General features: G+C 43.8%; 1 protein-coding gene across 1 annotated transcript; it reads right to left on the bottom strand.

Moving 5' to 3' along the window:
• Positions 1-1,076: 1,076 nt before the first annotated feature.
• On the bottom strand, positions 1,077-21,791 carry LOC115109802 (SH3 and multiple ankyrin repeat domains protein 3-like). Its single transcript, XM_065009937.1, has 9 exons — positions 21,786-21,791; positions 20,246-20,354; positions 12,506-12,657; positions 11,990-12,157; positions 9,799-9,915; positions 4,193-4,270; positions 3,026-3,092; positions 2,321-2,556; positions 1,077-1,244 (listed from the first exon to the last, which is right to left on the bottom strand). The coding sequence occupies exons 1-9, from the start codon at positions 21,789-21,791 to the stop codon at positions 1,077-1,079; spliced, it is 1,101 nt and encodes a 366-aa protein (XP_064866009.1).
• Between the last annotated feature and the right edge of the window lie 3,848 nt (positions 21,792-25,639).

Raw genomic sequence — 25,639 nt, 5'->3', positions numbered from 1 at the left:
ACTCAAATAGAGGGGCACTTATTATTCTAAACTGAAAGTCGTGGTTGCAACACATATTTCCCTACTTTAATCAACCAGACCATCTTGAATTTGTGATAAAGCTGTCGTGATTCAGCAAAGAATATATATAGCTTGTCTACAGTTTTGTTTGTGTTTTATAGGCAGTCATTTCTGAAGGACTAATGCACAGCACGCGTGTGTAGAGGGAGCGGTTGGATGGAAATTGAGTGAGAGAAAAAAGAAAGCTGGGAGAAGAACAGTGATCACTCGGCTAGTTGAAAGTTTTGTTGTGAGTCGCTAACAAACGGAAGCAACACGAATCAACGTGAATTAACGGTTGTCTTCGTGAGAACATTTCAGATGCCGCCTGCTGTGTGACTGAGATAGAACTTTATTTCTCCCTAGTGGTCAAACTACGCAATAGGATTTGACGTGGAATTTTATGAGTTTCTCATCGTTTTAACGGAAAACCGTAACAGAAATATACTTTAAACGTTAAATTTGTCAATATACTTTAATAGTCAATTTGTCAATACCCTAGTACTGACACATGATCACAATAAAACACTTAGAAACCTCAGCAATCTGCTCAATTTATCCCAATGCACTCCACAAGCATGGACTGGATATCTGAGTGTAGCTCATGTACGTCTCCAGTCCAGCTCCTTATGCAAACCACCCTACTAGACATCTATTACAATTAATAGTAGCCAGCCCGCTGACCAGCACCCCCCTGACAAACACATATATCACAGTGTGAACCATTCTTTATTTGACCAGGCAAGCCAGTTAAGAACATGTTCTTATTTTCAATGACAGCCTAGAAACAGTGAGTTAACTGCCTTGTTCAGAGGCAGAAGGACAGATTTTTACCTTGTCGGTTCAGGGATTTGATTTTGCAACCTTTCAGTTACTGGCCCAACGCTCTAACCACTAGGCTACCTGCCACTCTGTGAGTAAGACACTTGAGAGACAAGGACAAGGAGGAGAGAGGAGGAGCTGGCCTATTAGAACAGACAACAGCACAGTTCAATGTCCCCCAAGGTATTCGATATATGATTGATTGATTGTCCGTCTCACCTGAGGCGTCCTCGATGGACATGTCCCAGAGCGTGTCCGTGTGTCCTCCTGACGCTCTGATCGCCCTCATGCAGATGACTGTGTAGCGAGGGAGAGCGGGAGTGGGAGGAGCGAGAGCTGCCTGTGCTCTGGAGACTGCTGTCTGGCACCTCTCCATGATGAGTCTGGAACACAGCACACACACTGTCACACACACATGTAGGCACACACACACACGCACACACACACACACACACACACACACACACACACACACACACACACACACACACACACACACACACACACACACACACACACACACACACACACACACACACACACACACAAACTCGCTTTCTCGCCATTCAATTCAAGGGTCTTTATTGGCATGGAAACATATGTTTACATTGGAAAAGCAAGTGAAATGGATAAACAAAAAGTCAAATAAACAAGTTCCAAAAGAATAAAGACATTTCAAATGTCATATTATGTCTTTATAGAGTGTTGTAATGATGTGCAAAAAGTAAAAAAAGGTGAAAAAATTCAACATAAACATGGGTTGTATTTACAGTGGTGTTTGTTCTTCACTGGTTGCCCTTCCCTGACAACAGGTCACAAATGGTCACCCACCAGTCTATTTTTTTAATTATTTGTGGGTCTGTGTAATCTGAGGGAAATATGTGTCTCTAATATGGTCATAGATTTAGCAGGAGGTTAAAAAATGCAGCTCAGTTTCCACCTCATTTTGTGGGCACATAGCCTGTCTTCTCTTGTGCATATAGCCTGTCTTCTCTTAAGAGCGAGGTCTTCCTATGGCAACCTTTCTCCAAATCAATGCTCACTGAGTCTGTACATAGTCAAAGCTCTCTCTCTCTCTCTCTCTCTCTCGCTCTCTCTCTCTCTCTTTAGTACAGGGTTTCCCAAACTCGGTCCTCAGGACCCCAAGGGGTGCACGTTTTGATTTTTGCCCTAGCACTACACAGCTGAATCAAATAATCAGCTAATCATCTAGCTTTGATCATTTGAATAAGATGTGTAGTGTTAGCGCAAAAACCAAAACACTCACTCACCCACTCACTCACCCACCCACTAACTCACTCACTCACTCACTCACTCACTCACTCACTCACTCACTCACTCACTCACTCACTCACTCACTCACTCACTCACTCACTCACTCACTCACTCACTCACTCACTCACTCACTCACTCACTCACTCACTCACTCACTCACTCACTCACTCACTCACTCACTCACCTCCCCCAGGCTGGCGTGTTGTTGGTGTTGTCCCAGTGCAGGCAGGCTCCTCAGAGAGGGGACAGGAGACTGACCCTGTCGACCGTGACCCTGCCGCAGGCCCTGCCCCAGACCGTGAACGCTCTCCCCGTTGAGGTTGTTGTCGCTAGCGGAGCGCAGAAGGGAGCGGGGCGAGGGCAGTCCTCCCACCAACACACGTCTACGGTTAGTGTAGGAGGGGGTCTCCCTGAAAGGCACTGGGAGAGGGTGACACAACATGTTGCTAGTCAAATCAACATAACAATGTGTACAGGGGTCGGGTTAAATGGATATTTCAGTTTGATGCATTCAGTTGTACAACTGATTAGGTACCCCCCATTCCCTTACTACATTCCCTGAGGTAGTACCAAGGCTACATAGCTTTATGTGTACATACATCTTACTGCATTGAATTAGGAATCTGGGATATTCTTTCTGTCTAACACTAGATGGCAGAATTTTCACATGTAGCATATTGACTCCCAGTACACTGAATCACACAACAAAGTGCACATGATCAGGGATAATTACAGAGTGGGTGATTACAGTGGCTACAGTACGAGTGCTTCAGTCACTTGGCTCTTACCCTCTCACACTCTCACACCACTATGGAGGTGAGATTTACTCAATTAAAGTCCAATGACCACATGCTGTTAGCCACGTACCCATGGCATGTCGCCTACTCACCAACGTCTGACACTTTGTGGATCTTAATGATTTCGGCCAGGTCAAAGTTTCCTGCTATAATGGCAACCTGGAGGAGGAAAGAGGGAGGAGAGAGGTGGGAAGGGGAAGAGAGAGAAGGAGAAGAGAGCAGAGGGAGGGAAGGAAGGAGAGGAGTAAGTCACATATGTTGTGTGTTTGTTCCCTTCCCAAAAACAGGTTAGTATCCTGCTTCTCAACACAAGTGTTCTGTAAAACAAGGCTCCCATAGGAAACTGCCATTCTCATGGGGGATAACAGAGCCCTGCTGAAACATGCTGTCTCAGTCTCTGCGTCTGTCTGGAATAAACCTTAGCCTCTGTTGTTTCAAGAAAATACATGTTGGGAACCAATTATCAGATGTATGCTACATCTACTCTAACAGCTAACAGGCAACAGGGGAACACATTCCATCCACATCTCCCTCCCTCCCTCCCTACTGTGCTCTCTCTCTCCCTACTGCACACTCTCTCCACTACTGCGTTCTCTCTCTCGCTCTCTCTCTCTTATTGGCCACTACTGCGCTCTCTCTCTCGCTCTCTCTCATTGGCCACTACTACTCTCTCTCGCTCTCTCACAGACACAACAAAACTAGCATTTCAAACAAAATTAACAAAATTATATTGTAATTTGTTATCCTTTTGTTTGCTTTCTCTCTCTCTCTCTCTCTGATTCATATTTCACACATTAGTAATCCTTCATTAAAAGGCTGCTTGTAACAGATGTCTGATAGCAGTGTGTGTTTCTGATTTCTGGCACTGTGTGAGCGTGTGCACGTGTATGTGGGCAAATGTGTGTGCATGCGCTGGCGCTGTGTGGAGCCAGCTATCCCTCTGTACAAACAAATTAACTTTGATGTGTTGAGGAAATCTGTGTCAATGTCAATTTGACACAGGCTTAATCACACATCTTGCCACAGAGGCAGGCCAGAGTACAGAAACAGTGTTTCAAGTGGAGTTGCCTTCAAGCCATGTAGTTATGGAAGAACAATTATTAATACATTATCTTTGACGTCCACCTCCCTTGACCTCCAAGAGTTTCTGAAACCTTCTCCCATATTAAGTCATATAAAGTTTTCCTTATGGCATGTGGTTATTGTAGAGCTAGAACGTAATGTCTGATAGAGGCCAGCAGAAGGAAGGAGAGTCTCACCTGAAAGGCCGTCTGGCTGTTGTAGTTCTTGATCTCTTTATTCACTCCCCGAAACAGTAGAACTCTGGTACAGCTATCCTGGAAGAGGAAGAGAAAGAGAGCATTTTCTTTACTTTTTTTTTTACAATCAGTTGTAAAATGTTGGGATTTTGGTTGCATATAGCTGGGCAATTCATCAGCACACACACGAACCAGCACTCACGCACAAGCATGCACAAGAACACACACACACACACACACACGATATATGAGGCTCTATTGTGTGCCAGCTCTATTCTCTAATTGGTCCCAATAGAGCTAAGTCTGCTAATTACACTGACCAGAGTTAGAGAGAGAGAGAGAGCCTTCCACTCCCCTTCCCTTCCTCTGCATTCTCATCACCCTCCTCTTCCCCAATCTCTCCCTCCATTCATAGCCTAACATAGCGTGTCTGTTGCTGTGGATGTGTGTGTCATTAGGCTATGCCATTGGTGCTGTGTGTAAATGTATAGTCCCCTCCCTCTCTCAGGAGGGATCCATGGGTTAGGGTTATGTGTTTACAGGGTATAGATCGATATTTAATTTAAAAACACAGAGTAGAATTAACAGCTCTATGATTGATCTTCTTAACCAAACATGCTCTCTCCCTGGACCCTATTGAGTCATTATCACGCATACACACACGCACACACACGCACGCGCACACACACACAGGAACGTACATCTCTGTTCAAATTACATTGATCTCACAGGAACCTATAGTAAGAGTGCTGTAGAGCCTTCTTTTGGTGACAAACTACATGAAAGCAGTGCGACCCTGCATTGAGTTGTGCATGTGCCTGTCTCCGTGTGTGTGTCTGCGTCTGTGTGTGTGTGTCTGCCTCTGTGTCTGTGTCTCTGCCTCTGTGTGTGTGTCTGCCTCCGTGTGTGTGTCTGCCTCCATGTGTGTGTGCCTGTCTCCGTGTGTGTGTCTGCGTCTGTGTGTGTGTCTGCCTCTGTGTCTGTGTCTCTGCCTCTGTGTCTGTGTCTCTGCCTCTGTGTCTGTGTCTCTGCCTCTGTGTGTGTGTCTGTCTGCCTCCGTGTGTGTGTGTCTGCCTCCGTGTGTGTTTGTGTCTGCCTCCATGTGTGTGTGTCTCTGTGTGTGCGTGTCTGCCTCCGTGTGTGTGTGTCTGCCTCCGTGTGTGTGTGTCTGCCTCCAGTGTGTGTGTCTCTGTGTGTGCGTGTCTGCCTCCGTGTGTGTGTGTCTGCCTCCGTGTGTGTGTGTCTGCCTCCGTGTGTGTGTGTCTGCCTCCGTGTGTGTTTGTGTCTGCCTCCATGTGTGTGTGTCTCTGTGTGTGCGTGTCTGCCTCCGTGTGTGTGTGTCTGCCTCCGTGTGTGTGTGTCTGCCTCCAGTGTGTGTGTATTTTTAAGGTAAGCAGAGGTAGACATAAGGAGTCAGCAGAACATCCTCTACCTAACAAGGCTGTTCAATAATGCATTGCCTCTCCTGTAATAGCCCCGTAATCACATCATGTTAATGCTAGTACGCTAATATAGCTAAAAACCTATAGAGTTGAACCCCTGAGGATGTTAGCTAATCACTAGTCGCTTATGTGGTACCACTCATTCTTTCTCTCATTTAAACGTCTCTTCTGGTTTACACTTAAAGGTGAGAAGCATAATTGTAGCTGTACCACATAAAGGCTCTGACGGTGAATTAGCTAGGGTGGTTAATACATATTGAGGAGGGCTGTGTCTGTTGTCCATTAGGCATGAGACTCTAGCAGAATAATCTACAGAGAATGAGAAAATATCCATTAAGGAGGGTGACATGCATGAGACAGGAGTGAGAGAATAAGAGAAGGGAGAGAGGGACGAGTGTAAAAACAGAGAGAAAGTGATGGAGAGAAAGAAAGAGAGGTTGTTCAGTATCTCTCCCCAATCTTGACCCTCCATGAGTGTGTCTTTCTGTGTGCATGCTCTTTTTAATTGGAATGGGGGATAACCTATGCATCAACAAACAAACACATACACACACACACACACACACACACACACACACACACACACACACACACACACACACACACACACACACACACACACACACACACACACACACACACACACACACACACACACACACACACACACACACACAAACGCTCCAGGAGACCAATTATAGAGAGGGACATCCCTCTCCCTGCTCACAGCACTAGTCATATTATAGGAAACATTTAAGCATCCAGCAGACTTCGTCACCACGTTTCTTTACCACAATATACAGCACCAGTCAAAAGTTTGAACACCTACTCATTCAAGGGTTTTTCTTTTTACAATGTTCTACATTGTAGAATAATAGTGAAGACATCAAAACTATGAAATAATGTATTAACCAAAAAAAGTGTTTTAACAAATCGAAACATATTTCATATTTTAGATTCTTCATAGTAGCCACCCTTTGTCTTGATGACAGCTTTGCACTCTCTTGGCATTCTCTCAACCAGCTTCACCTGGAATGCTTTTCCAACTGTCTTGAAGGAGTTCCCACATATGCTTGTTGGCTGCTTTGTTGGCTGCTTTTCCTTCACTCTGCGGTCCAACTCATCCCAAACCATCTCAATTTGGTTGAGGTTGGGTGATTGTGGAGACCAGGTCATACATTTACATTTACATTTAAGTCATTTAGCAGACGCTCTTATCCAGAGCATCTGATGCAGCACTCCATCACTCTCCTTCTTGGTCAAATAGCCCCTACACAGCCTGGAGGTGTGTTGGGTTATTGTCCTGTTGAAAAGCAAATGATAGTCCCACTAAGAGAAAACCATATGGGATGGTGTATCGCTGCAGAATGCGGCTGTAGCCATGCTTATAAAGTGTGCCTTAAATTCTAAATAAATCACTGACAGTGTCACCAGTTGGTGGGAACCACACATGGGGAACCACACATGCAGAGACCATCCATTCACCTACTCGCCGTCTCACACAGACACAGAGGTTGGAACAAAAAAAATCTCAAATTTGGACTCATCAGACCAAAGGACATATTTCCACCTGTTTAATGTCCATTTCTCGTGTTTCTTGGCCCAAAGTCTCTTCTTCTTATTGGTGTCCTTTAGTAGTGGTTTCCTTGCAGAAATTCGACCATGAAGGCCTGATTCATGCAGTCTCCTCTGAACAGTTGATGTTGAGATGTGTCTGTTACTTGAACTCTGCGAAGAATTTATTTGGGCTGCAATTTCTGAGGCTGGAAACTCTAATGAACTTATCGTCTGCAGCAGCGTTACCTCTGGGTCTTCCATTCCTGTGGCGGTCCTCATGAAAACCAGTTTCATCATAGCTCTTGATGGTTTTTGCGACTACACTTGAAGAAACTTTTAAAGTTCTTGAAATTTTCCAGATTGACTGACCATATCTTAAGGTAATGATGGACTGTTGTTTCTCTTTGCTTATTTGAGCTGTTCTTGCCATAATGTGGACTTGGTCTTTTACCAAATAGGGCTATCTTCTGTATCCCCCCCTACCACAACACAACTGATTGGCTCAAATGCATTAAGAAGGAAATCAATTCCCCAAATTAACTTTTAACAAGGCGCACTAGCTAAAAAATTGAATTGCATTCCAGGTGACTACCTCATGAAACTCTTTGAGAGAATGCCAAGAATGTGCAAATCCGTCGTCAAGGCAAAGGGTGATTATTTTGAAGAATCTCAAAGATAAAATATATTTTAATTTGTTTAAAAATGTTTGGGTTACTACATGATTCCATATGTGTTATTTCATAGTTTTAATGTCCACTATTATTTTACAATGTAGAAAATAGTAAAAATAAAGAAAAACCTTGGATGAGTAGGTGTGCCTTTTCACATTTAGAATCTTCCTGACGCCATTCTGTTCCTTCTCCATGTCTTGTCTGACAGGTGTGTGATTCCACCTGGGTTCCACTCATTCCCTCAGATTCCTGTTATCCCATTCTCAGCTGGTGTTGTGTCTGCTCAATCACTCCCCTCTAGTAGGGGCATTAACCAGTCTACTTCTGACTGACTGATTGACTGACTGGGACTGTCTCTTTATTGACTCATCAATCTGGAGGCTGCCTGCCTGTCATGTCCTTCTCTTTCATCCTCTTTTTTTCTTCCCTATCTCTTTTGTATGGCTCTCTACATTTCTCTTTCCCTCTCTCTCTCTCTGTCTCTCTCCGCTCTCCATATCCCTTCCCTCTGTATCTCTCTCATATGAATCTATGTCACTGAGCTAGTGTCTCTGTGTTGATTCCTCGATAATCATCCAGACCACCTGTCCCCCATCCGTCCCCGTCCCTGCATTTACTCCTTTAAGCCCCATTTAAAAGTTCTGTCCATGGGATCGATCTGCTCAGCGGTGGCCTCCTGCATCTCTAAACACTGGAGGGATGAAACATGTCTGTGACGATAGGACCCTGCAGAGACAGGGTCTATGAAAGGGAGGAGTAACACCTTTTCCCCTAACTTTCCCATTTGTCCACGAATATTCATTAGCATAACTCAGAGAATTAAATCTGTGTTGTTTAAGGTAACATGGTAGGCAACCAATTTTAAGGACCTTTGGATCACCTAAAATATGCCACTTAATGCCATTTTATTCATGATTGTATGAGCCCTAATTTCCTATTAAGTTTTAAATGCACATGTCTACAGTTTCCTTCTTTCTCCTCCTCTCTCCTCCTCCCCTCCCTCTCTCTCCAGCCGTGCATGTGTAACAAACAGCCTTGATGAAGTATTGATGTTCTTCTCCTCGACCCTCTCAGACACACTTGTGTGTGCATGTACACACTCTCTAGAGACTGTAGTGTTCTAGAGCCTTGGAAACAGGTCATTGCACATGAATATAGTCAGCGGAGAAGGTTTCACTCTAACACACACACACACACACGCCCCATGCTGTTCACTTAGTGGTTAAAAGTACAGCAGGATTCTGGCACAGAATCTACACACTGTCACACAGTGTTACATCACAGTGTGTGTGTACATTTCACAGACAGAAATCTTTACAAAAACACTTTTATACGAAGCCATATTCAGTCGACATGGCCCGTACAGGAAACAACTCCACAACCCTAGTGCTCTGCTCTCAACACCTGAGCCATCGCTTTTCAATTAGACACTTAAGGCTCAGTCCCCAAACTCAGAAATCAATGTTTCATTGGAGCCTATCAATCTCATCTCTAAATCACTTGCTACTATCAATATGACTCTTACATTGTCTCCATTCAATCTGACAGTCCATCCACTCAGCGCCCTCCTAGCACCAGTACACTGCCTGAATTGACCAGGTAACTTGTAACCTTTATTTAACTAGGGAAGTCAATTAAGAATGTTTATTTACAACAATGTCCTACCAGGGAACAGTGGGTTAACTGCCTTGTTCAGGGGCAGAACAACAGATGTTTACCTTGTCAACTCAGGGATTTGATCCAACAACCTTTCGGTTATTGGCCCAAAGCTCTAACCGCTAGGCTACCTGCCACCCCAAAATGCAAGCAACATTAGAAAAGTGAAAGCAACATTAGAAAAGACAGCTTTAATACACACAGACATATGTCAAACCCTTCTAAACCACTTCTTACTCACCACTACTTATCTGACAACACACACCATACAGTGTCTTACCTGGTTGTAGAGGGCACAGACGTGCAGGGCGGTGTTTCCAGAGGCGTTCTGGGCGGCCATGTCAGCTCCGTAAAACAGCAGGTGCTCCAAGTGCTGAACGTGACCATGACGACACGCCTTTATGGGGAGACAAACAAGATGGCCGCCTTAGAGCCACATGGATGCCAGTTTGGGTTATTAAGATATTTTGGGTGATTGTGGTATCATACATTGTGTGATATTGGAGACAACCCATTTCTCTTCTCTATTCTCTTCTCTATTTCTCTATCCCACACAGGCACTATATTAATTGTTCCCTCTCTCTTTTGTTTTGTCTTATCTGTGTGTTCCAGCAGCACACATGGTAATTTTTATTATCACTCTTCATTTGTGTTTCCTATTATTCACAGACAGACAGACAGACAGACAGACACACACACACACACACACACACACACACACACACACACACACACACACACACACACACACACACACACACACACACACACACACACACACACACATTTCTAACGCCATGGAAGACAGAGGGAAGGTAACATATAGAGTATATAGTCGTATAGTAATGGAGAGCTCTGGAAAGCTGGCCTGTAGGCCCAGATTTAGTGTCAGCTTCATCTCCCCCCAATTCAAAATGGGTAAGAGTTCCTTTCTCAAACACATACTCTTTCTCTCATACTCCATTGTCATCCCTCTCTTTCATTCTCTTACCAACAGCCTGTCAGTTTAGCCTGATTATACTGTAGGTCTCCAAGCCTCGAGACTAACCCTTCATTGAATTGTGTGGTGACGGCACCATGCTACCCCAGAAACAGAGGCTGTTGGTGGGGGAGAACAAGACAGGAGTGTGGAGTAACCATGGATTTCCCCAGACATGCTGGTGTGAAGAGGAGAGGAGAAGAGAGAGCAGTGGGAACAATGGAACACTGTGGACACAGTACTGTTAACAGTTATTGTGTTCCAGTCCTTTAAGGGGCTCTCTCATGCCGTCCCTGGAGGGGGTGCGTCACCTGAGTGGGTTTATTCACTGTTGTGGCCATCCTGTCTGGGTTGGCACCCCCCCCCCCCCTGGGTTGTGCCGTGGCGGAGATCTTTGTGGGCTATACTCAGCCTTGTCTCAGGATGGTAAGTTGGTGGTTGAAGATATCCCTCTAGTGGTGTGGGGGCTGTGCTTTGCTGTGGCAAAGTGGGTGGGGTTATATCCTTCCTGTTTGGCCCTGTCCGGGGGTGTCCTCGGATGGGGCCACAGTGTCTCCTGACCCCTCCTGTCTCAGCCTCCAGTATTTATGCTGCAGTAGTTTATGTGTCGGGGGGCTGGGGTCAGTTTGTTATATCTGGAGTACTTCTCCTGTCCTATTCGGTGTCCTGTGTGAATCTAAGTGTGCGTTCTCTAATTCTCTCCTTCTCTCTTTCTTTCTCTCTCTCGGAGGACCTGAGCCCTAGGACCATGCCCCAGGACCACCTGACATGATGAATCCTTGCTGTCCCCAGTCCACCTGGCCATGCTGCTGTTCCAGTTTCAACTGACCTGAGCCCTAGGACCATGCCCCAGGACTACCTGACATGATGACTCCTTGCTGTCCCCAGTCCACCTGGCCATGCTGCTGCTCCAGTTTCAACTGTTCTGCCTTATTATTATTCGACCATGCTGGTCATTTATGATCATTTGAACATCTTGGCCATGTTCTGTTATAATCTCCACCCGGCACAGCCAGAAGAGGACTGGCCACCCCACATAGCCTGGTTCCTCTCTAGGTTTCTTCCTAGGTTTTGGCCTTTCTAGGGAGTTTTTCCTAGCCACCGTGCTTCTACACTTGCATTGCTTGCTGTTTGGGGTTTTAGGCTGGGTTTCTGTACAGCACTTTGAGATATCAGCTGATGTACGAAGGGCTATATAAATACATTTGATTTGATTTGATTTTGATATAATGACAGGGTCTGCAGGGTTTCATCAAGCCTTGTAGTGCTACTCCCATTCCGTCCATATAAAACCTTATTAAGTCTGCAGTGCTTTTGTGCCCCATCAAATTAGGAAATTAATATTGTACGTCTCCCTCGTTGCTCGCCCCCTACATTTTCTTCCTCATAAAACCATCGGAAAGGTTTCCTCACAATTTCACAGTCTCAGTCTACAGTAGTGTCCATGTCTGGGAAGAGCATTCGCCCTCTGTATGTGTGTGTGTGTGTTTACCTGGTGTATCTCTTGCCATCCGTTCTCGTCCACACAGCCCACCTGAGCGTGGTCATGGAGCAGTAGTTCACAGCAGTACGGGTCTCCTCCTACCATAGAGCTGTGATAGAGCGGACTTAACCCTCGACTGTCCTTATAGTCAGGAGACGCACCCAGGTCCAGCAACGTCTGGCAGAGAGTGAGAGAGAGAAAAGAGGAGAGAGAGAAAGTGAGAGAAAGAGCTAGAGAACTCACACACATCCAATGCACACACTCACAGAAACAAGCCCAACAGGACCTATTAAAACCCATGTATGAAAACACTATGTTTCCTTTGTGTCATCTATATTTCCTATCATCGGCTGCCGCACTCATGTAGATCAAGAAGAGGGTCATGGTCCATCAAGATGACGGGCTTCTCTCCGCTAAAGCTATAGCTCTCAAGATGAAAACAATTATATGAGTCATATCAGAGCCATTCAGTGATGACACATCCATTCACTGAGTACATGCCCATGCGCGTCTGTGTGTACTCACTATGAGCGCTGTATGGTTCTTGGTACGGACAGCCTTGTGCAGGGCAGTGATGCCGTCTTGGGTCCTGAAGTCCAGGTGAGCTCCTCCACTCTTCAGCACCTTGATGAGGTCTGCACAGCCCTCCAGCTGAGATGCCATGGTCAGAGGACATTCTACAGCACACAGGGGGAGAGAGGAACCCTGTTTAATATGCAACAGGGAAGCTTTCCAGTTTACATTGTGGACGGTACTGAGACAGAAGCATGTGTTCTGCATTAGGGTTGACTTTCAAATGTAGTATGGTAGAGGAATGCAGTGGAGTGTAAATGTCCATACATTAACCCTCCCACCCTATGGATGACCTCAGATTAGGTTCCATTAGATTGGAATCATGTTTTTAATCTCATCATATCCCATTAATCTCATCATATCTCATTCTCATTTAGTAAATGCTGTCCTTCTCATACCAGTTGATGAATAAATGTCTATTTGGTGCTTTCCTCCATCCTTCAAATGAAGTCCCTGTAGATCCCATATCACATGAAACTATCAGACTAACACTAGAATAGAGGTGTTAATCCCAGTATTCAACCTGGCAATCATTACATTATGGCCACCTAATCATCCCTAGCTTCCAAATGATTTCTACAAAGCTACACTATATATACAGAAATATGTGGACACCCCTTCAAATGAGTGGATTTGGCTTTTTCAGCTATACTTGTTGCTGACAGGTATATAGAACCCGAGCACACAGCCACACAATCTCCATAGTCAAACGTTGGCATTAGAACGACCTTACTGAAGTGCTTTTATTGTGAAGTAGAAACGTCTAGGAGCGACAGCAGTGAAGTGGTAGGCCACTCTGGAGCAGTGGAAATGCGTTCTCTGGAGTGATGAATCACGTTTCACCAGCTGATGGACAGGAGAATGCTACCTGCCCGAATGCACAGTGCCAACTGTAAAGTTTGGTGAAGGAGGAATAATGATCTGGGGCTGTTTTTCATGGTTTGGGCTAGGCCTCTTATTAGTTTGAGTGAAGAACAATCTTAACGCTACAACGTACAATGACTTTCTAGATGATTCTGTGCTTCCAACTTTGTGGCAACAGTTTGGGAAAGGCCCTTTCCTGTTTCATCATGAGAATGCCCCCGTGCACAAAGTGAGGTCCATACAGAAATGCTTTGTAGAGATTGTTGTGGAAGAACTTGACTGGCCTGCACAGAGTCCTGACTTCAACCCCAGTGAACACCTTTGGGATGAATTGGAACACCAACTGCGAGCCAGGCCTAATCACCAAACATCAGTGCTCGACCTCACTAATGCTCTTCTGGCTGAATGGATGCAGGTCCTCACAGCAATGTTCCAACATATAGTGGAAAGCCTTCCCAGAAGAGGTGAGGCTGTTATAGCAGCAAAAGGTGGACAAACTCCACATTAATGCCCATGAATTTTAAATGAAATGTTCGACGAGCTGGTGTCCACATACTTTTGGTCATGTGGTGTATATGGAATTGTTTTAAGAAGGACATACAAAGGATCATTTTGCTATTTGATTTTGAATTTTAAGAACCCCTGAAAGTATTTTTAAAAAATTTAAAAACTATTTGATCAAAACATATATTTGGCCTTATTGCTACAGTATGTAAACACATTGATATTGTTATTGTTATATTGTTATTATTTTGTTTATTTGAAAAAATTGTATACATGTATTTAAACCCTTATTTTTGGCACTGAACAGTCTCCATATATACTTCCATCCATTTTTTCAACTGGTCCCGGTGGACCTTCAGACGAGTCTTGTGTCAAGAGCGTGTTAGTGGGAGTCTCATCTTTCCGTAGAGGGGTCATAATAGTTTGTAGACCAAACCGTTCTGACGCTACAGACAATTTTAGATGCGGAAGTGCAACATAGATGGATATGGTGGATATTTATGGGGATCAAAAAAAAGTTGAATAGATTTTGCGGGGGTGCGGACATCGACCGTATGGGGTTAACTTGTAATATAGCAAAAATAAAGAATAACAATGACTACAGAATCCCTATTCTGTGCTTGAGAAATCAATTAGTTGTATACAAATAAATCAAAACATTGGATTAAGAAGGCCTTCCCCTTTTAAATTACTTTGATTAGAGTGATGAGGGAAAAACTATTTCCTTTTCCAGATGAATCCACTCTCATGCCTTTCAAGTGATTCATTTAAGAAGACAAATATCGTGCCTTTGATTTGCCTCGTCAGTGAAATGACTTTGTGTGAAAAACATGATGGAGTTGATATTTATAAAAACCAGACAGAGACAGAGAAGAGATAAGATATAGAGAGAAGAGTGTCCGAGTTAGCAAACAGTCTGTGTGTGTGTGTGTGTGTTTGTTTGATTTGATGAAGATGCAACAAAACACTAAGAAGCAATTAATGTCATATATTTTTTACATTTCTTCATCAAATACACCTCTTCATCAAAGAAAGTGCATGGGATGAACTGTGGGTTTAGTACATGGTTTCCCAAACTCGGTCCTCAGGCCCCCAAGGGGTGCACGTTTTGATTTTTGCCCTAGCACTACACAGCTGAATCAAATAATCAGCTAATCATCTGGCATTGATCATTTGAATAAGATGTGTAGTGTTAGGGCAAAAACCAAAATGTGCACATCTTGGTGCCTGAGGACCGAGTTTGGGAAACTCTGGTTTAGTATATTCAAAAACACGTGCACACACAGACAACGAAACTAGCATTTCAAACAAAATTAACAAAATGTATTTTCCGTTTGCTCTCTCTCTCTCTCTCTCTCTCTCTCTCTCTCTCTCTCTCTCTCTCACTCTGAGGTCACCTCACTGGAGGCTCTCAACAAATGGCTGCATAAACATTTGCATAAACATGAGGAGATTAGCATGAAATAATCCAGCTTTACCCAGCATGCATTGGTATGGAGCAGAAAGGGTTAGACGGAAATCGCTCAGCAGGCAGCCAACCAGAATAATCACAGCCGAGCTTGTTATCTACCTCTATCTGCCCGTCTAAGTGTTTACTTCCGTCTAAGTGTTTACGTCTATCTGTGTATCTGTTTGTCTGTTTCTGTGTCAGTTTCTGTGTCAGTCTGTTCCTGTGTCAGTTTGTCCGTCCGTCCGTCTGTCTGTAGTAGTCTGTCTGTATAATATCTCTGTATCTGTCTGTATGTCTCTGTATATATCTCTTCCTCTCTTTAACACTAGCAGAGGCAAATTAGTTATCACTGGCATTTTTTAAGTCATGCCCCCTTCCATCCTTAACATTTGCAGGGACGTTTTTCTTTTTTACATCTAGTCAATGTTTTTATTCATGTTTTTTAACACTGTTTTGTTTGATCTAAATGAACTCTGCAGGTGTCTTTGATTCCATCATTTCCGGGGCCTCATTTTTAAATGTTGCGTACTTACAAAATATACCCCAATTGCCATGAGAATTTCCTTTCCTCCACCCAAACATTAGACCGTGCGTATGCACATGTTCTAGTGAGTGTTGTATTACAAACGAGCAAGTATGTTTTGGTGCAAAAGGTGGATATGATGAAAAGCTTATTCATAAAAACATAATAACAAGATGCAGAGAAGAGCGTAAATCGGCTATAATAATTACACATAGTATGTTATTTCCAATTTATTTTCATAACAATTGCAGAATAAATTCCTCATCTTTTGTGGCTTAATTTGACTCAACACGGGAAACCTCACCCGGCCCGGACACGGATTGAAGGGTTGAGGAAAAGGATTGAGGAAAAATAAGATGAGGAATTTATTCTGCAAATGTCATGAAAATAAATTGGAAATAAAATACTATGTGTAATTATTATAGCCGATTTACGCTCTTCTCTGCATGTTTTTATACCTACACATACATCACCCATGTCACACCCTGACCAAACCAAACCAATAAAGAAAACAAAGAATACTCAGGTCAGGGCGTGACACCTCCACCCTACCTGACACCCTAGACCCACTCCAATTTGCTAGCCGCCCCAATGGTTCCACAGATGACGCAATCACACTGCACACTGCCCTAACCCATCTGGACAAGAGGAATACCTATGTAAGAATGCTGTTCATCGACTACAGCTCACCATTTAAGACCATAGTGCCCTCCAAACTCATCAATAAGCTCGAGACACTAGGTCTCGACCCCGCCCTGTGCAACTGGGTCCTGGACTTTCTGACTGGCTGCCCCCAGTGGTGAGAATAGGAAACAACATCTCCACCCCGCTGATCCTCAACACTGGGGCCCCACAAGGGTGGGTTCTCAGCCCTCTCCTGTACTACCTGTTCACCCATGACTGCGTGGCCATGCACGCCTCCAACTCAATCATCAAGTCTGCAGATGACACTACAGTGGTAGGCTTGATTACCAACAACGACGAAACGGCCTACAGGGAGGAGGTGAAGGCCCTCGGAGTGTGGTGTCAGGAAAAATAACTTCACACTCAACGTCAACAAAACAAAGGAGAAGATCGTGGACTTCAGGAAACAGAGGGAGCACCCCCCTATCCACATCAACGGGACAGTAGTGGAGAAGGTGGAACATTTTAAGTTCCTCGGTATACACATCACGGACAAACTGAAATGGTCCACCCACACAGACAGCGTGGTGAAGTAGGCGCAACAGCGCCTCTTCAACCTCAGGAGGCTGAAGAAATTTGGCTTGTCACCAAAAACACACACAAATGTTTACAGATGCACAATCGAGAGTATCCTGTCGGGCTGTATCACCGCCTGGTATGACAACTGCTCCGCCCACAACCGCAAGGCTCTCCAGAGGGTAGTGAGCTCTGCACAACGCATCACCGGGGGCAAACTAAACTACCTGCCCTCCAAGACACCTACACTACCGGAAGTCACTGGAAGGCCAAAAAGATCATCAAGGACAACAACCACCCGAGCCACTGCCTGTTCACCCCGCTATCATCCAGAAGGCGAGGTCAGTTCAGGTGCATCAAAGCTGGGACCGAGAGACTGAAAAACAGCTTCTATCTCAAGGCCATCAGACTGTTAAACAGACATCACTAACATTGAGTGGCTGCTGCCAACATACTGACTCAAATCTCTAGCCACTTTAATAATGAAAAATGGATGTAATAAATGTATCACTAGTCACTTTAAACAATGCCACTTTATATAATGTTTACATACCCTACATTACTCACCTCATATGTATATACTGTACTCTATACCATCTATTGTATTCTGCCTATGCCGTTCGGCCATCGCTCATCCATATATTTATGTGTACATATTCTTATTCATTCCTTTACACTTGTGTGTATTAGGTAGTTGTTGTGAAATTGTTCATTGTTAGATATTACTGCATGGTCGGAACTAGAAGCACAAGCATTTCGCTACTCTCGCATTGACATCTCCTAACCATGTGTATGTGACCAATACAATTTAATTTTATTTGATTTGGAAGGCCAGCATACCAGAGTCACCTTTTCACTGTTGACGTTGAGACTGGTGTTTTGGGGGTACTATTTAATGAAGCTGCCAGTTGATGTCATAAGGTGAATGCACCAATTTGTAAGTCGCTCTGGATAAGAGCGTCTGCTAAATGACTTAAATGTAAATGTAAATTACTTGTGAGGCGTCTGTTTCTCAAACTAGACACTCTAATGTACTTGTGCTCTTGCTCAGATGTGCACCGGGGCCTCCCACTCTTCTTTCTATTCTGGTTAGAGGCAGTTTGCGCTGTTCTGTGAAGGGGGTAGTACACAGCGCTGTACAATATCTTCAGTTCAGCCTTAATTTCTCTGAAAAAGAATAGACTGATGAGTTTCAGAAGAAAGTTATTTGTTTCTGGCAATTATGAGCCTGTAATCGAACCCACAAATGCTCCAGATAATTAACTAGTCTAAAGAAGGCCAGTTTTATTGTTTCTTTAATCAGGACAACAGTTTTCATCTGTGCTAACACAATTGCAAAAGGGTTTTCTAATGGTCAATTCACTTTTTTTTTTTTTTTACTTGGATTAGCTAACACAACGTGCCATTGGAACACAGGAGTGATGGTTGCTGATAATGGGCCTCTATACACCTATGTAGATATTCCATAAATAATCAGCCGTTTCCAGCTACAATAGTCATTTACAACATTAACAATGTCTACACTGTATTTCTGATCAATTTGATGTAATTTTTATGGACAAAAAGGTTGCTTTCTTTCAAAAACAAGGAGATTTCTAAGTGACCCCAAACTTCTGAATGGTAATGTATTTTGATAAACAACAATTTGCCTTTTGCATAGTGTGGGCTGTAGCATTTAGCCTACTTTTAAATTGTTTTGAATATAGGCTACAATAAATCTTGCAGAACTGCTATAGGCAACATGAATGTTTAGTTTGAAAAAGTCACTGCAAAATATAAAAAAATATGTTTTATTTTATTTTTTATTTTATTTCACCTTTATTTAACCAGGTAGGCTAGATGAGAGGAAGTTCTCATTTACAACTGCGCCTGGCCAAGATAAAGCAAAGCAGTTCAACACATACAACAATACAGAGTTACACATGAAATAAACAAACATACAATCAATAATACTGTAGAAAGGTCAATATACAGCATGTGCAAATGAATTAGGATTAGAGAGGTAAGGTAATACATAGACCATGGTGGCAAAGTAATTACAATATAGGAATTAAACACTGGAATGGTAGATGTGCAGAAGATGAATGTGCAAGTTGAGATACTGTGGTGCAATGAGCAAGATAAATACATAAATGAATACAGTATGGGGATGAGGTAGATTGGATGGGCTATTTACAGATGAGCTATGTACAGGTGCAGTGATCTGTGAGCTGCTCTGAAAGCTGGTGCTTAATTAATGCTAGTGAGGGAGGTAAGAGTGTCCAGCTTCCGAGATTTTTGCAGTTCGTTCCAGTCATTGGCAGCAGAGTACTGGAAGGAGAGGTGGCCAAAGGAAGAATTGTCTACGGGTGGGCGCGCGTGCTATGGGTGCTATGGGTGGGTGCTGCTATGGTGATCAGTGAGCTGAGATAAGGCGGGGATTTACCTAGCAGAGACTTGTAGATGACCTGGAGCAAGTGGGTTTGGTGTCAAGTAGGGGGCCAGCCAACGAGAGGGCCAGCCAACGAGAGCATACAGGTCGCAGTGATGGGTAGTATATGGGGCTTTGGTGACAAAATGGATGGCACTGTGATAGACTCCATCCAATTTGTTGAGTAGAGTGTTGGAGGCTATTTTGTAAATGACGTCGCTGAAGTCGAGGATCGGTAGAATGGTCAGTTTTACGAGGGTATGTTTGGCAGCATGAGAATCGGAAGCCGATTCTAGATTTAATTTTGGATTGGAGATGTTTAATGTGAGTCTGGAAGGAGAGTTTACAGTCTAACCAGGCACCTAGGTATTTGTAGTTGTCCACGTATTCTAAGTCAGAACCGTCCAGAGTAGTGATGCTGGACGGGCTGGCTGGCAGGTGCGGGCAGCGATCGGTTGAAGAGCACACCTTTACAAAAAATGAGATCAAATTTGCCATTGCTCTTTCTTTTAGAAACTGACGTGATCTAATTCCAATAGTTCCAAATTATAAAGGGTGTTACAGTCAACATAAAAGGTTAATGGAGGGTGTTTTCCAGGCGGAGTTACAATGCTCGTTCACGTTCGCACAGGAAATTTATAAGGAAAATGACGTGTGTATTATTTTCAGAAATGGCACATGGCAGATACTTAGTGTGAAATTTACGCAACGGTTATAAAGGAGATGCAACAGGCTCCTCACCTCCCGATTCAGGGTCGTGGAAGTTGGGGTCCAGACCTTTCTCCAGGAATTTGGACACCTTCTCAATGTTCCTCTGCTGAACATACTCCATAAACTTCTTCAGGTTCGCCTGGAGACAGACAGAGAGAGAGTCCATGTCATTCAACTAGTATCAAAAACACATTTAAATGTATTTCATGCAAATGAAATTCAATTAAATATTGAGGAAGGGGCAGAGGTGGAGAATAGAGAGAGAGATAAAGAGAGAGAGGGGCCAGGATGCAAGAGCAATAGTTAGAGAGGAAGAGAAATAGAGTGGAGAGGCCAGGATGCATCAGGGAAGAAGGGGAGAAAAAAAAGAGAGGCAGTGAGAGAGAGAGCACGCTAAAGACAGCTTTGGAGATAAAGAGAACTCTGTGATTGGGTGATGTAACACTCATGTGAATAGAGATGTTTAATAATGGAGGTGAGAGATGAAAGCTGAAGCACACTGCCGCGCGCGCGCGTGTGTGTGTGTGTGTGTGTGTGTGTGTGTGTGTGTGTGTGTGTGTGTGTGTGTGTCCAAGTGGAAGATTTAGGTGGATACAGTAGTGCATTAGGCACCTTTGGGTAGAAAGCACTATTCCATCTCTACTGTACTTCAACACAGCAACAAAAAAACCACTCCTTTTATCCAAAACAGCATATCGTACAGAGCACTTCTCTTCACAGGATCAGACCATTTTCCCCAGGCCATTTCCTGTAACCAACTAGTTCCTACGTATACTGTGCATTGTTAGTTAAGGATTATTTCTATCCAACAGTTTTCAACCACTAAGCAGCTGATTCTTACTGGATTGTTTTGAGTAAAGAACACTATAAAGACAGTACTCAGGTTTGGGGTCCATTTCCATTTCAATTCAAAACATTCAGTAGATTAACTGAAATGTAAATGTCCAATGTAGCTGTTTTTATGGTAAAAAAAAAACAAAAAAAACAATGACAGCTTCTTGGCAAAGAACAATTTCTCTAGCAATCATTTTACTAGTCCTGTCTGGGAGTGGTCTGAGTGGGGAACGGGGAAACAGAACATTTGCTGTTATTTCCAGAGATGTCACCAGGTAGGCCAAAACTCTATTCCACCAAAACTGGCTGAAATTGCAGGTGGTCTTTTCAAACAGTTCTTGCACTAAAAGGCATTATCATAATTGTCCCAATTTCACAGTACTCATAGTGTGGAAATATAAAACACAGAAATATCACGTTTTTGGGCCTTTAACATACGGCACAAAATGGAAAACATCTGTAATGTGGATTGGGTGTCTGTACGGTCATTGCTCATCGAAAGAAGAGGAGTTGAGGTCTTTCCTCTCAATATTCAGTTGTGCACTACAATTCCACACCAAAGAGGGAATTTAGGATATCCTTATTTTTGTGTCCACGTTGCAGTGAAGCGTGTCATCCAATACACATGACTATCTCACTAAGCTGTTTAGAGTGAATAAGGACACATACACATCTGCATCTGCAGTACAAGGCTGGACAGCTCATTCATAAAATAGCACCATGCACACGCACGTACACTCATGTCTGTTATTGATTGATTTGGCCATGACTTTTTTTCTTCGCTTTTAAAGGAAAGATTCACCCATTTTGAATGTTATGTCGTTTTTGTGCATCTCTGAGTGATGTTCTATCGATTCCTAGGGTAATTTCATGTTTTCATGTGTATCTGAGGTGTTCACCGTTAAAGCAGAAATACAGCTGGTATGACGAGTTTTGCATTGTATGACTTTCACACCAATTGCGAAATATCATCCTGCTGCAATCCGTCAAATATTTATTTGGAACAAGTTGATTTATGTGGGGGTTTTGCATGCCAAAATAGGCTGTTGACCAATAGAAAGTGTTGTCTGGGACACGTGTTCTGCCACTGACTGGCCGCACACTGACACGTGCGTTGCTAGAATGAATTAATCAGTTTCTTTCTGCCTGTTTTGTATGTTTGCAATGCCTCAGTGCAGTAATGTAGCCTATCAATTCATCACCACTTGCCAATGTGATCACACCACGCTCTTGCCATTCAAACTTCCCCACCAGCTCACTGCCAATGCTGTAGCCTAATTTATATTCAGCAAGCCAGAGCAAGGTCACCTACATCTCTCATCAAACATGCCTATATTAGTTTTTTTTTTAAATTGCTCGACATGTGACCAAACTATATTGTTATTCCTGAGACTCACATTGTTCTAGGTTACTCGTTCAAGAGCTGTAAAAAGAGGGACAGAGAGGGAAGAGAGAGTGCTCAGTGGAGATGCTGGCGAGTAGAGAACAACTGCCCCCTCTCATTGAAGCCACAGAAGTTCAAGGACCACCGAGGTACTGCAGGCATTGTTACCAGAAAACAGAATCCCCCATCATCGTGGAATGGAAAAATGGCAATCTTTTTAAAAACATGTTTTTATTTTTACCTTTATTTAACTAGGCAAGTAAGAACAAATTCTTATTTTCAATGACGGCCTAGGAACAGTAGGTTAACTGCCTTGTTCAGGGGCAGAATGTCACGCCTTGACCTTAGTTATCTATGTTTTATTTTGGTCAGTTATCTATGTATTATTTTCGTCAGGTCAGGTCAGGGTGTGACGAGGGTGGGTATGTGTGTTTTTGTCCTGCCTAGGGTTTTTGGAACTCTATGTTTTCTTTCTATGTCTAGGCAATGTAGGTCTATGGTGGCCTGAATTGGTTCCCAATCAGAGGCAGCTGTTTATTGTTGTCTCTGATTGAGGATCCTATTTAGGTTGCCATTTCCATTTTGGTTTTGTGGGTTATTGTCTATGTGTAGTTGCCTGTCAGCACTCGTGTCTTATAGCGGCATGTTTAGTTAGTTTGTTTAGTGTTCTTCGTGTAATAAAATAAGAATGTATTCTTGTCACGCTGCGCCTTGGTCTCCTCGTTATGACGAACGTTACAGAATAACCCACAAAACCAGGACCAAGCAGCGTGAAAAACAGGAACAGCGCTTAATGGGGAAATGGACCTGGGAGGAGATATTAGACGAAGCAGGACCCTGGATCCAGCCGGGGGAGTATCGTTGTCCTAAGGAGGAGATAGAGGCAACGAAAGCGGAACGGCGATACTACGAGGAGAAATACCGGAGAATAGAGGAACGGCGAGGATATGAGGGTACACGGATAGCACGGAAGCCCGAGAGGCAGCCCCAATAATTGTTTTGGGGGTGGCACACGAAGAGATGCATGAGTCAGGTTGGAGACCTGAGCCAACTCCTCATGCTTACTGTGGGGAGCGTGTTACTGGTCAGCACTGTGTTATGCGGTGGAGCGCACGGTGTCTCCAGTGTGCTATTCTAGCCCGGTGCACTCTATTCCAGCTCCTCGCATTGGCCGGGCTAGAATGGGCATCCAGCCAGGAAGGAAGGTGCCGGCTCAGCACTCCTGATCTCCAGTATACCTCCTTGGACGGCTCTGCGTACTGTGTCTCCGGTGAGTCTGCACAGCCCAGTGCGTCCTGTTCCTCCTCCCCGCACTCGCCCTGAGGTGCGTGTCACCAGCCCAGTACCACCAGCACCCAGTACCACCAGCACCAAGCACCAGGCCTTCAGGGCACCTCCAGAGTCCAGTACGTCCTGTTCCTCCTCTCCAGTATACCTCCTTGGACGGCTCTGCGTACTGTGTCTCCGGTGAGTCTGCACAGCCCAGTGCCTCCTGTTCCTCCTCCCCGCACTCGCCCTGAGGTGCGTGTCACCAGCCTGGTACCACCAGTGCCGGCACCACGCAAACCTGAACTTGCAGGGGAGGGTGCGGGCGGGAGTCCGGTACTGTCATGCCCTGATATTAGTTATTTATGTTTTATGTATTATTTTGGTCAGGTCAGGGTGTGACGAGGGTGGGTATGTGTGTTTTTGTCCTGTCTAGGATTATATCTATATATTTTTTGTATGTCTAGGTATATGTAGGTCTCTTGTGGCCTGAATTGGTTCCCAATCAGAGGCAGCTGTTTATCATTGTCTCTGATTGGGGATCCTATTTAGGTTGTCATTTTCCATTTTGGTTTTGTGGGTGATTGTCTATGTGTAGTTGCCTGTCAGCACTCGTGTCTTATAGCGTCACGTTCGTTTTGTTGTTTTGTTAGTTTGTTTAGTGTTCTTCGTGTAATAAAAGAAGAATGTATTCTTATCACGCTGCGCCTTGGTCTCCTCGTTATGACGAACGTGACACAGAACAACAGATTTGGTCAATCTTCGCGTAAATCAAGAACAAACAAATCCAAGACAATTATGGTACCAATAAATGATTCTATTATGCCAGATGTACAGTATGTCCTTGAACCGATTATTTTCAAATCGCACACAGAAGTTACCAGGATAATTTAGTTGCATCCTGCAGTACCCCGGTTAGCCTGCAACGTCACTTCCTGTAGTAGCTCAAACTTAGTTGTGCCTGTTGTTCACGTATATCTGCCCTCTCATTGGCAAAATAGTCCCACCTGATCTCTCCTGCCTTCAACCATCTAGAAAATGTACTTCCATTGTTAGAGCGGTCACTCTGCTAACTTGTCATTATAATAAATAATATTTTTGCAGCAATTACAACCTTGAGTCTTCTTGTATGACACTACAAGCCAGAGGGGTGAACTCGAGTCACATGACTAGTACTCGAGTCAGACTCGAGTCACAAATATGATGACTTGCAACTCGACTGACTTTAAAACCAATGCCTTGGATTTGAGCTTTATGACTCGACCTGATTGATACCCTCCCCAAGCCCAGATATTAAAAATGATGCTATTAAAAAAGTGTGCAGCGCATTAACTCTTCATTTAACGGATTACAGTTTGAATCAGACAGCAGCCAATCAAATTGTGCCAGCTGAGAAAAAGTTGTGAGTGGCAGGGCAGAGGAACGTCGGCGGGTGAATTCAGATGGAGCCCTTGGAAAGAAGACGACGCTGTCTCAACAAAACCCGGATTGCAACTTTCAAAACATGCGGAAAGAACATTTCAGATGAAGGTGCAACAATTTCCAACTTTGTTTGACATTTGAAGCTGCACAAAGAACGGTAAGTCGTGGCTAATATAGCTGACAGCTATATATTTTATTACTTTAATAGTGTATAATGTAGGCTAGGTAAGGATCATGCGCATTTTCGCAGCTTTTTGTTAAAAATCGCGCAACATTTCAGCGCCCTGCTACTCATGCCAGGAATATAGTATATGCATATGATTAGTATGTGGGGATAGAAAACACTCAGACGTTTCTAAAACTGGTTAAATCACGGCTGTGACTATAACAGAACGTGCGTTTCATCGAAAAGTGCAGGAAAATCTGATCACTGAAAATGTGAAAATATATCCATGCGCTACTTCAACCCATTGTTAAACGTGACCCACATTAAATGGGGCCGAGGTTGCAATACCTAC

The sequence above is a fragment of the Oncorhynchus nerka genome, linkage group LG25, assembly GCF_034236695.1.
Source record: "Oncorhynchus nerka isolate Pitt River linkage group LG25, Oner_Uvic_2.0, whole genome shotgun sequence".
Classification (NCBI taxonomy): Eukaryota; Metazoa; Chordata; class Actinopteri; order Salmoniformes; family Salmonidae; genus Oncorhynchus; species Oncorhynchus nerka.
This window is presented reverse-complemented; position numbering and strand designations above follow the sequence as displayed.

Coding starts and splice junctions, on each gene's coding strand:
- LOC115109802 (XM_065009937.1), bottom strand. Junction 9,916..11,989: donor GATGGCAAGAGATACACCAG/GTAAACACACAC, acceptor CTCCCCATAAAG/GCGTGTCGTCATGGTCACGT. Junction 1,245..2,320: donor AACACGCCAGCCTGGGGGAG/GTGAGTGAGTGA, acceptor GCTGTGTTCCAG/ACTCATCATGGAGAGGTGCC.